Genomic DNA, 11,917 nt, shown 5'->3' with positions numbered 1-11,917 from the left:
TTCCTTCCTTTCCCTCTCTCCCTCTTTCTTTCGTTATTATTTTCTTTTTTCCCTTCCTTTCATTCATTATTTCACTCTTTCATTCTCTTTCCTTCCTTCCTTCCTTCTTAATCTTTCCTTCCTTCTCTCTTTCCTTTCCTTGGCCCTTTCTGCTTGGCCCTCCGCCGGGGCGGGCTGGGCTCATTTGAATGTCAATGGCGGGGAGGAGGAGGAGGAGGAGGAGGAGGAGGAGGAGGAGGGGGGGCGGGGGGGGGGGGCAAGGGGAAAGAAGAGAGAGAGAGACAGAGAGAGAGAAGAGGAAGGAAGAAAGGGAGGGATGCTCCTTGGAAGGGGCTGCACTCCTCCCGCGATGCTGAGCCAGAGGACCGAGGGGCTCCCCTCGGAAGGAGCCCTGGCAGACTGACTCCTTGCCTTCGGATGCTCTCCCCTTCTCTCTAGTTCTTCTAGTTCTTTGGCCATTGAGTCCCCGTTGCCTCCTGGGGGTCGGATGGGCTTCTCTTCCCCTTCCTCTTCCCCTTCCTCTTCCTCTTCCTCCCCGCAGGCGAGATGGCCTCCTCGGCGTCGCTGGAGACGGTGCTGCCCGCCTCCTGCGTCCGGAGCCCGTCCTCCAACCCGGCCAAGACGCTGGCCTTCTCCATCGAGCGCATCATGGCCAAGAGTGCCGCCGTGGCAGCCGCAGCCTCGACGGGATCCAGTCCCCCGGGGGCCCTCCTCCTCCGCCCCAAGGGACCCCCCGGAGCCTTCCCCGGCGGCGGCGGAGGCGGAGGCGGCGGCGGGGCTGGCCCTCTGGGCCCGGGCCCTAAGAAGCAGCTGCTGGGGGGAGGAGGAGGAGGAGGCCTGTGCCCGCCGCTGCCCTGCCTGCTGCCCGCCCCGCCGGCCCTGGCCCCGGCCTACGAGGGGCTGCCCTCCGGCCCCAAGGCCCTGCTCAGCCTCAACTACGCCGCCGCCGAGCTCTGGAAGGGCGGCAGCCTGCCCCGCGGGGGGCTCTGCTGCTGCAAGGGGGACCTCCTGCTCCTCCACCACCATCACCACCAGCACCAGCACCACCAGCATCACCACCAGCAGCAGCCCCAGGGGCCCCCCTTGCCGCCCCCTCCTCCTCCTCCTGCTCCGCAGGCGCCCAGCCGGGTGATCAAGCCCCAGGCCATCAACCAGGCCAACGGGGCCAGCCTCTACTACTTCAACTACCTGGACGCCTCCTCCTCCTCCTCGTACCCTCCATCGGAGCTCCTCCACGGGCAGCTCTTCGCCACCTCCAGCCTCCTCCACTCCCAAACCGCAGCAGCAGCAGCCGCCGCCGCCGCCCTCTCGGCCCACCAGAAACTCTTCCTCCTGGAGAATGCCAAACTGGCCGCCTTGGCCGCCGCCCCTCTGCCGCCCCCGCCGACGGCCCCGGCCCTGGCCCCGCCGCCCCCGCCTTCCTCCTCCGCCTCGACGGGACAGAAGTTCCCCGGAGGCCCTTTCCCGCCCAAGGAGCGCCTGCCGGGGGCCCTGGAGCACCCCACGAAGGAGAACGAGAGGCACCTGCCCCACGCAGCCAAGGCCGGGCCCCACGGCAAAGGCCTCGCCGTCCCCCACGGAGCAGCAGCGGCAGCCGGCCTCGAGGGGAAGCCCAAGAACTTCACCTGCGAAGTCTGCGGCAAGGTAGGCAGGGAAGGGAAGGGAAGGAAAGGGAAGCAGGGAAGGAAGGAAGGAGAGAAGAAAGGGAGGGGGAAGGAAAGAAAGACGGAAGGAAGGAAATAAATTTAGAAAGAAAAAAGAAAGAAAGAGGGAAGGCCTAAAGAAAGGAAGGAAAGAAGGAAGGAAAGAAGGAAGGAAGGAAGGAAGGAAGGAAGGACGGAAGGAAGGAAGGAAGGAAGGAAGGAAGGAAGGAAGGAAGTCGGTGGGAAAGTCCCGATGGGGCTCCGAACTGGGAGAGAGGGAAGCGGGAGGAAAAGGAGGAGGAAAGAACGAGGAAGAAGTTGGCGGGAAAGACTCGAAGGGCGCCGGCGAGGGTCCCCCCCCCCCGTCTAGGTATGGCTAGAGGTGGTCCTCTTTTCCCAGCCCCTGTCCTCTATTCCCGCTTTCTGCCCAGGAGAGATTGCAAAGTGCCGTCCTTTTTTTTTCTGGAGCGTCCCCCGTTTTATAGCAATTTGGGGGTGCCTGGTCCTTCTTTGCGGGGGGAGGTGAGGACCTCTGGGCTCTGGGTGACCAGAGGCCCTCATCCGCCAAGGAGGACCAGGCACCGCAAAATAGAGGACATCCAAGAAGGACCCGTGAAATGCTCAAAGCACGCCTCTACATCTAAAGCCTTGCTTCTTAGCCCTGCTCCAAGATGTGCGGCATTTGCCCTTCTTTCTCGGAGAGCTCTGCTGCCGCCGCAAGAAACTATAAATGCTAAGGATTTTGTCACACTGGGGCTGAGGATGGATAAAGGCCTAAGAGGTTTCCATAGGATGGAGCCAGGGCAGGGAAAGCAGGGTCCAAACTGCATTAAATCTGCATGCAAGGGGGATCTTCTAGCCGACTTCTCTCGAAGCAAGAAGCTTTGGTAGACTTGAGCCTCCATGCATCTAAGGGAAGCCGACTCAAGCCTTCATGCTGCCAACTTCTTTCTTTCAAAAGTGCTGCAAGATCCCTTTGCCTCCTGATTTTTTTTCCAGACTGAAAAACCTGGGTCTTTGAATCCTCCCACTATTCATTCTGCAACGTCGATGCAGCCCTATAGTCTCTCGATGACCATTTTACCAAGCGATCAACGACATGCGGGTCCTCAAAGGGCTCAGTCCTTAAGGAGGGGGGTCAGGGTCATGGCCACCCGCCACCCAGTTCTTTCCCGTCCTTCACTGGGGATACCGGGCCCTCTAAACTACTATGGTTAGCTGGGATGCTGTTGGTTCGTTCCCAATGGAGCAGAGGCGTTGAATCAATCGTTGAGAGGGGAGTCGATAGAGAGAGAGGTGGAGAGGTCGATGAGATTGATTCGATAGGTCTACTCTAGTAGGGACCCACAATAGGGTTTTGGCCATGATGGCTGTGGTTAACGTTAGCCAAGCAGAAGAGGCAGGATCGGGAACTGAAAAACTGGAAAATTAAGTCTGTTCAAATTAGTTAAAATGAGCCTGGAAAAATCAGGCTCTTGCTGCGCCTTTGAGGCTCATGGAAAGAAAGAAATCGGCAGCGTGAGTTTCCCTGGACTAGAGCCTACGAATTGAGTATTATAATGAAATCATTTATTATTTATTATTTCAAGGATGTATATCCCGCCTTCCTCCCGCAGTCGGATCGGAAAGGCTCCTGCTACCAACTTCCTTCCTTTCAAACAAAAACCCACCGGTGATCCCTTCATCGGCCAACCGAAATAATGCACAGTCTACTTGTGCATTTGTGCATTTCGGATGGCCAATAAAGGGATCGCTGGTGGGGTTTTTTTGTTTGCGTTTGTCTGCATGTTTCCTTTCTTTCAGTCAATCTCAAAGATGCTGCAAGGTCTCTTTGCATACTAATCTTCCTAGTAGCAATCATTGTTGTTATTGTGTGCCTTCAAGTCGTTTTCTTGGCAAGATTTGTTCAGAATGGGGCTTGCCTTTGCCTCCCTCTGAGGCTGAGAGAGTGTGACTTCCTCAAGCGGGGCTTTATTTTAGGCTGAGCCGGGGTCCGAACCCAGGCTCCAGAGTGTTTTTAGGTTGCTTCTGCACTGCGCGAATAATCCAGTTTGACACCACTTTCGTAGACTTGAGCCTCCGGAGGCTTAACCAGCTTCTTTCGTTGAGTTTTAGTCGCAAAGGTGCTGCAAGATCCTTTGGCGGGTTGGAAACTTTTAAACCTGCAAAGGCTGCATCCACACTGGATCTCACAACAAACTCCAACTCCCAGGATTCCACAGCCTTGAGCCAGAAAGAGTTAAAGCGGTGCCAAACCGGGTTATTTCTCCAGTGTGGATGCAGCTTTAAAACCGCTGGGACAGAACCGAGCCACGACGCCTTTCAAGACCGAAGGCGATTTGGAAACATCCTTTTTGGTTGTGTGCCTTTCAGTCATTTCCGACTTTTGAAGATACATTTTTGTTTCCTCCTTGGAGAGGTTTATTCCGAAGGCGGGTGGCTTCGGCCTTCCTCTGAGGCTGAGAGAGTGGGACTTGCCCAAAAGTGAGCTTCCATGGCCGATTTGAACCCTGATCTCCCAAAATCCTAATTCAGGACTCAAACCACTATGAAATATCCTAACAGCCGGAACAACACAAAAGACTACTGGACTCTATACTCTGCTCCGGGGCCGTGTACCAATGTTAAAGCATCATGTTCCCATTTTACAGATCGAGAGTACCGTGAAGGCCAGCGCAGTGTCGTGGTCTGAGTTCAAACCCCGCTCAGGTATTTAAAAAACAAAACAGAAAACAAAACACCGGCTGACCTCGGGCGAGTCACACACTCTCAACCTCAGATGATGCCAATAAATAAATAAACAATGTCAAATTTCCATGCTAGGGTTGTCCTAAATCAGAAATAATTTGGAAACAATGGTGAGGGATCAAAGTGGATCAAAATAGGAAGGAGCCTGATGTTTTTCTTTTAAATTCAGCAAGATGCTGAATTCACCAAATTCACCAAAATGATGATTCTAGAGAAGGAAGAGGAAGAGGAGGAGGAGGATTATTCATGATAAACTTCATTCCACTTCGTTATACACTTTCTCAGGAGGCAATCTTTAAACTCTTTCAAGTCTCCAATATTTGGCAGTTTTTTTTGGGGGGGGGTCTGTTTCTGGAGGAGGCGAAGGGCTCCTCCCAAGTGTCCTGTGTTTGCTTTTCTTCCTGGCAGGTCTTCAACGCGCATTACAACCTGACCCGGCACATGCCTGTCCACACAGGAGCCCGGCCCTTCGTCTGCAAAGTCTGCGGGAAAGGGTTCCGCCAAGCCAGCACCCTCTGCCGGCACAAAATCATCCACACGCAGGTACGATCCCGGGTTAGGGACCCAAGTTTCCATCATGGCTTGGTTCTCAGGTTTTCCCCAAAAACAACCAGGGGGGGAAAGTCCATTGGGCTATTCGACCGCGCTTCACGCAGCAGACTGAGTTTGACAACTCCTGGACTGTCTCTTGCAGGGCATTTAATTTATTCATTTCCAAAGGAAGCATTCCCACAGAGCACTCAGTGGTGTGTATGTGTTATGTGTGTTTAATATACATGTATGTGTATTTTAAAAAGCACATTTTCAATTAGTCTTCACTTAGTCCCTTTGCATTCGAATATCAACCATAATGGCCAAAACCATATTCTTGGTCCCAACTAGAGTAGACTTATAGAATATATGTTTGAATATATATATGCACTCACATGTACATACTCAGGCACGTGCACACACACGCATACACACACACACACACATATATGTATATTTAAAAAGCACATTTTCAGTTAGTTTCCAAAGTGCTAGAAGATCGCTTTGCCTTCTAATAACCATAATGGCCAAAACTATATTGTCGTTCCCAACTAGACCTATAGAAATACACACACACACACACACATATGATATGTATGTATATATATTTTAAAAAATCACATTTTCACTCTCCAAAGTGCTGCATGATTCCTTTGCCTTCCAATAACAACCATAATGGCCAAAACCATAATATCAGTCCCAACTAGAGTAGACCTATATATATATATATCATATACTGTACATATACACACATGATATATGTCTCTGTGTGTGTGTTTTAAAAAATGACATTTTCAATTAGTCTCCAAGGTGCTACAGATCCCTTTTGCCTTCTAATAACAACCATAATGGCCAAAACCATATTGTCAGTCACAACTAGAGTAGACCTATTCAATCTCTCTCTCTCTCTCTCTCTCTCTCTATCTATCTATCTATCTATCCATCCATCCCTTGTGTGTGTGTTTTAAGAAAGCCCTTTTCCTTCCATGCCACCTATTGATTTTCGCACGGCCCCCTCTTCTCTCCGCAGGAGAAGCCCCACAAGTGCAGCCAGTGCGGGAAGGCCTTCAACCGGAGCTCCACGCTCAACACGCACATCAGGATCCACGCGGGATACAAGCCTTTCGTCTGTGAATTTTGCGGCAAAGGCTTCCATCAGAAAGGTACTTCGGATCCCTAAGCTCTTTGAGTCCGATCTCCGCTCCCGGGAGGAGGAGGGGGAATTACCGGGGAGGGGGTTTGAAAGCTTACCGATACTTATTTTAAATCTATTTTTATTGAACGGCGTGGGAGTGGGAGACGTTTTGCTTTGCTTTTTGGAAGCGTTTCGTTTGCTCCTGGTTCGGATTTGAAGGAGGAGGCAGAATCCGAACGAAAAAAACGAACTCAAGGCCGTTTTTCGTTCCTAACGGTGATTAAAACGATCCCGGAGTTCCCTGGGAACTCCAAGGGAAGGCACGTTATTTTTAATTAGTTAATTATTTTTGCACCTTTATCTTGAAAACTTGGGGAGTGCTGATAGGAGGAGAATGAAGTACAGATCCTTGGATCAACTGAACCGAAAGAGCATCCCAAATCCACAAAACCGGGACACCTGTCAACCAAAATGCAACAAAATGCAAACTGCGTTCTGTGGCAGATCCTGGTTTTGTGGATTTGGGATATCTTTGTAATCAGTTCGCAAGGAAAGTGAATTTGGGTTGGTTGATGCAAAGTATGCCGGCTTGTTGGGTTTTGGATGTTGTGGTACTTGGCTCCCAAGGAAAGTGTATTTTGGTTGGTCGAATAAAGGAGGATTTTTGTTTGGTGGGTTTTGGATATTGTTGTACTTGGCTCAAGAGGGAAGTGCATTTGGGTCGGCCGATGAAAAGCATCCCGGTTTGGTGGATTTGGGGCGTTGTTGTACTTTTGTTTGCCAAAACATAATGGAAATGCAGGAGTTGGCTCGATTAGCAACTTTACTACATCAAGGAGATACTGACAACGAGGAATGGTCTCCAATTCAAACATATTGTTTAAAAAAAAGATGGAAAGTTAAGATAAAGAATTAGAATATAACTTTAAAATAGCCGAACAAAAAATGGCGATGTAACTTTTGTTTGGACCTTTTGCGTGAACTAAGCGGGGGATCACTTTAATTCGAAAGGGGGTCCTTCCCTTCCTCCAAAGGTTGCCTTTGAGATCTTCGATTATTATTTCTTTCCTTCTTCTCAACCAAGGAACGGGAAAAAATATCCCAAATTTCCGAGGAGACCATCAGGAATGTTTCTTGCAGATTTTAATTTTGTTGAACCAAGCTAGAAACTCCCTCGCCTTCCCCAGGAGAGAAGGGTCTCAATGAGAAGCGTCCCTCCCTTCTCTTCTCCCTCCCCACTTTCTTTCTTTCTTTCTTTCTTTCTTTCTTTCTTTCCTTTTTCTGGTCCTAATCCCAGCTCTCCATTTGCTCTGGGTCAGGAGGCTGACCTGGGCTGGACGGGTGTAATTTGTCCGTTGCGGCCGTCTCCGCCTTGATGCAGACTGAGTTTGACAGCCCTGGGCTCTCCTTTGCAGGACCCGGCCTAATGAAGCCCCCCACAGAAACTGTGTGTGTGTGTATGTTTGTGGGTGTGTGAGTGTGGGTGTGGATGTGGGAAAGAAAGAGGGTGCCTCTGTCCCTGTGCATGCCTGCTTTCCCTGGGTCTCTGTGTGTTGTGTTTCCGACTTCTGCCGGCCCTAAAGTAACACTGTAACGGGGTGTTGTGTGTGTGTGTTGTCTATGTATGTTGTGTTTCCGACTAAGGCGGCACTATCGCCGTGTGTTGCATGTGTGTGTGTGAGTGTGTTGTGTGCCTTCAGGTAGTTTCCGACTTATGTTGGCCCTAAAGTGACACTCTCACCGTGTGTTTTGTGTGTGTGTTGTGTGCCTTCAAGTGGTTTCCGACTTATGGCGGCCCTAAAGTGACACTATCGTGATGTGTGTGTTGTGGTTCTGACTTATGGCGGACCTAAAATGACACTATCGTGGTGTGTGTGTGTGTGTTGTGTTTCCGACTTATATAGCCCTAAAGTGACACTATCATGGTGTGTGTGTGTGTGTGTGTTGTGTTTTCGATTTATGGCTCTAAGGAGACACTATCACCATGTGTTACGTGTGTGTGTGTGTGTGTGTGTGTGTTGTGTGCCTTTAAGTGGTTCCCGTCTTATGGCGGCCCTAAGGTGACACTATCACGAGGTGTTGTGTTGTGTTGTGTGTGCGTGTGACTTGTGCTGTGTTTCAGACTTATGGCGGCCCCAAAGTGGCACCATCACGGTGCGTGCCTCTCTGTGTTGGATGCCTTCAAGTTATTACTGAGTTATGGTGATCCTAAGGCGAATGTATAGTAGGGTTTTCTTGGCAAGATTTGTTCAGAGGGGGTTTGCCTTTGCCTTCCCCTGAGGCTGAGAGAGTGTGACTTGACCAAGGGCACCCAGTGAGTTTCATGGCTCAGCGGGAATTCAAACCCTGGTCTCCAGAGTCTTAGTCCAACACTCAAATCACAACTCCACAGTTGTCATACCCTCCAATATTATGCGAATGAAAACCAGAAAATGTGTGGTCTTAGGCTGCATCTGCACTGCAGTAATAACCCAGTGCGACACCTCTTTCACTTCCATGATTCAGTGCTATATGGGATCCTGGGATATGTAGGTTGTTGTAGCACCAGAGCGCTCTGACAGAGAAGGCTAAATGTCCCAGAAAACTACAAATCCCAGGATCCCATCGCATTAAGCCCGGGCAACCAAAGTGGTGTCAAACTGCATTATATCTGCAGTGTAGACGCTGTCTTTAAGTGCTGTAGCTTCAGCCTATGGCATCCTGGGATTGATGGTTTTTATTTCGCTTTCTTTGCCAAAGAGTGCTGGGGCCTCTCTCTCTCTCTCTCTCTCTCTCACACACACACACACACACACACACACACACGAAAACTACACATCCCAGAATTCTGTAGGAGGGAGCCATGGGAATTAAAGTGATGTCAAACTGCATTATTTCTACAATGCAGATCAATGCTTCCCAAACATTGGTCCTCTAGGTGTTTTGGACTTCCTTCCTTCCTTCCTTCCTTCCTTCCTTCCTTCCTTCCTTCCTTCCCAGAAGCCCCAATCAACTTGGACAACAGCCGCCAGGCATTCTGGGAGCTGAAGTCCAAAACATTTGGAAACTTGTTGTGGTCTAAAATTGTATAGGCTTGGTTTAGCAGCAGTAGCAGCAAGGAGGTACTCCACAGGTGTTTACTAAAGGGCTAGATCTGAGCTCCTGGCAAATAAACATGACATATAGGTAGGTATAAAGAAACATAGTCTGTTGTTACATCTAGATTCTACAAAAATAACTAATCAGTCAAAAAAACTATGCTTCGCTACAGAGGTCTCTAAAAGCTGACCTCCATGTGTGTTAAGTAAGAAAGAAAAAACATCTTAGGAGCACAGTTTGTGCAGCCATAACACTTTGGCTGCATCCACACTGGAGAAACAACTCGGTTTGGCACTGCTCTAACTTTTCTGGCTCAAGGCTATGGAATTCTGGGAGCTGGAGTTTGTTGTGGGCCCAGAGGGGAGCAGAGCAACTTCATAAAACCGTAGACTTTGTGGAAAGGATCTGCTGAGGATTCAAGTTTACTAAGGCAACCAAAATATCAAAGCCAATCCTGTTAGGGTCTAGCCTTTAAATCATCAGAGCAGCAGAAACCTTGTCTTTATCTAACAATGCTCCCTAAGGACTGATACAAAGAAAAGTCCATCAGTGATCCCTTTCTTGGCCAACACAGCTACTCCTGATTTACTTTTTGTTTGTAATTGTTGAATGGCCAACACAGCTACTCCTGAATTTTGCCCTAAGGACTGAGGTTGACTCAAAGACAACACAAATAGCTTGTAGTTTCAAAAACAACACTTTACTAACGGCTCGAATCTACCTATGCGTAGAGGCTACATCCTCACCTAATCTAATCCTAATCTAATCCTGATCCTAATCTAATGAATAGTTCAGGTAAAAGAAGACATCTTCACCTCACCATCTTTGGGAAGAAAGTTGCTAAAGAGCAGGGGAGATCTTGTGTTAGAAAACTTCCTAAAGGAAGTTTAGGAAGGGATTGTCTACCAAGTTACAAAGGGATTTGGCTGAAGAGCGGGGTATTAATAATAATAATAATAATAATAATAATAATAATAATGGGGGAAGGCAGCGGAGTTTGCACTCTGTCTGTCTGAGGAGAGGGAGAGAGGGGGAATGCAATGGTTTTCCAAGTGGGTCCCCAGAGGCCATCCATTCGAGCCCCCTGCGCTTTGGTCTCAAGATGTCCTTCTTTCCTTCCCTTTGCAGGGAACTACAAGAACCACAAGCTGACCCACAGCGGGGAGAAGCAGTACAAGTGCACCATCTGCAACAAGGCCTTCCACCAGATCTACAACCTGACCTTCCACATGCACACGCACAACGACAAGAAGCCCTTCACCTGCCTCACCTGCGGCAAGGGCTTCTGCCGGAACTTTGACCTCAAGAAGCACGTCAGGAAGCTCCACGAGGGGCCCCCCGCCGGACCCCCGCCGCCCGCCGCCAAGGAGCCCCCCAGGAACCCAGGCTAGAGGAGGGCACCCTCCGTCCCCACCGCCCCCGACACACCGCACAGCCACGCACCCCAGGACCGCCGCTGCAGCGGGCTCAAAGCAAGGGAGTTGCCATCCCTTACCAGGGCTGCATCCACACTGGAGAAAGAACCCAGTTTGGCACCGCTTTCACTCTTGGTCTGGGATGTGTAGTTTTCGACGGTCATTTCGTCTTCTCTCGCTAAGGCAGCTCACGGTGCCGCCGCAAACTACACATCCCAGGATTGAATCGCATGGAGCCGAAGTGGCAGCTCAAGCGGTGTCACACCGCATTCACTTCTGCAATGTGACTGGCAGCAGCCCAAGCCCGGCTGGTTGGCTCCCCCTTCCTTCCTTCCTTCCTTCCTTCCTTCCTTCCTTCCCTTCTTCTCCTCTTCCTTCTTGCCTTTTCTCCTTCTTTTATTCCTTTCCCCCCTTCCTTCTTCCCTTCCTTCTTCCCTTTCCTCCCTTCTTTCATTCTCTTGTTCCCCTCTCTTCCTTCCTTCCTTTCTTCTTTCCTTTCCTTTCCTCCCTTCTTTCATTCCTTTCTTCCCCTCTCTCTCTCTCCCTTCCTTTCTTCTTTCTTTTCCTCCCTTCTTTAATTCCTTTCTTCTCCTTCCCTCCTTCCCCTCTCTCCTGTCTTTCCTTCCTGCCCTTCCACTCTCCTTCCTTCCTTCCTTCCTTCCTTCCTTCCTTCCTTCCTTCCTTCCTTCCTTTTTCTCTCTTTTTCTTCTCCCCACCTCCTTTCTCTCCTTTTCCTTTCTACCTTCTCCCTCCCTCCCTCTCTCTTTCTCCATTCGGTGAAAGACACAGAAGCTGCTCCTGGGCCCCTCTAGCCACTCGCACCTGTTCCACAGAGACCTTCAAAGAGATCTCTCTTCCCCCCCCCCCCCCCCCCCTCTCTCTCTCTCTCTCTCTCTCGATCTGTATGTATGTATATCTATGTATATGAGGCGTACACTTATTTAACCTGCGGCTGGGGAGGGCCAAGCCCCCGGGACTCTGCCGAGAGCCAGCCTTCTCTCCCTCCCTCCATGTATATAGGACTGTAAATGGAAATTTTAATGTACACTGGGATAACCGAGGAATATATCATCGACGAGGCAATAAAAGGTCGCTTAATAGGAGTCTTCCTGCAAGGCTACAGGGCTTTCTTTTTTAAAAAATGAATTCCAGTTCCAGAGGTTTAAATAATACTATTTAAACTATTTTTAAAAACCCTAAATGTATGGGAAGGCTCTTCCCTTTCAATTTTATTGCGGGGTTGTTGTTGTTTTAAATCTTGTCTTGCTTCTGCCTTGGAAAAGGGTGGCTTCGTCTAAACCCACTTAATCCGGAGCTGAGAGCAAAGAAAGAGAAGTAAATGGGTAAATATCCAAAGAGGAGACGAG

General features: G+C 49.8%; 1 protein-coding gene across 1 annotated transcript; it reads left to right on the top strand.

The window, feature by feature from the left end:
- Positions 1–546: 546 nt before the first annotated feature.
- Positions 547–10,903, top strand: FEZF2 (FEZ family zinc finger 2). The gene is made up of 4 exons (XM_042447448.1): positions 547–1,644; positions 4,800–4,934; positions 5,953–6,085; positions 10,264–10,903. The coding sequence occupies exons 1-4, from the start codon at positions 547–549 to the stop codon at positions 10,524–10,526; spliced, it is 1,629 nt and encodes a 542-aa protein (XP_042303382.1). The 3' UTR covers positions 10,527–10,903.
- The last annotated feature ends 1,014 nt before the right edge of the window (positions 10,904–11,917 follow it).

This window comes from Sceloporus undulatus, chromosome 2 (genome assembly GCF_019175285.1).
Source record: "Sceloporus undulatus isolate JIND9_A2432 ecotype Alabama chromosome 2, SceUnd_v1.1, whole genome shotgun sequence".
Taxonomy (NCBI): Eukaryota; Metazoa; Chordata; class Lepidosauria; order Squamata; family Phrynosomatidae; genus Sceloporus; species Sceloporus undulatus.
This window is presented reverse-complemented; position numbering and strand designations above follow the sequence as displayed.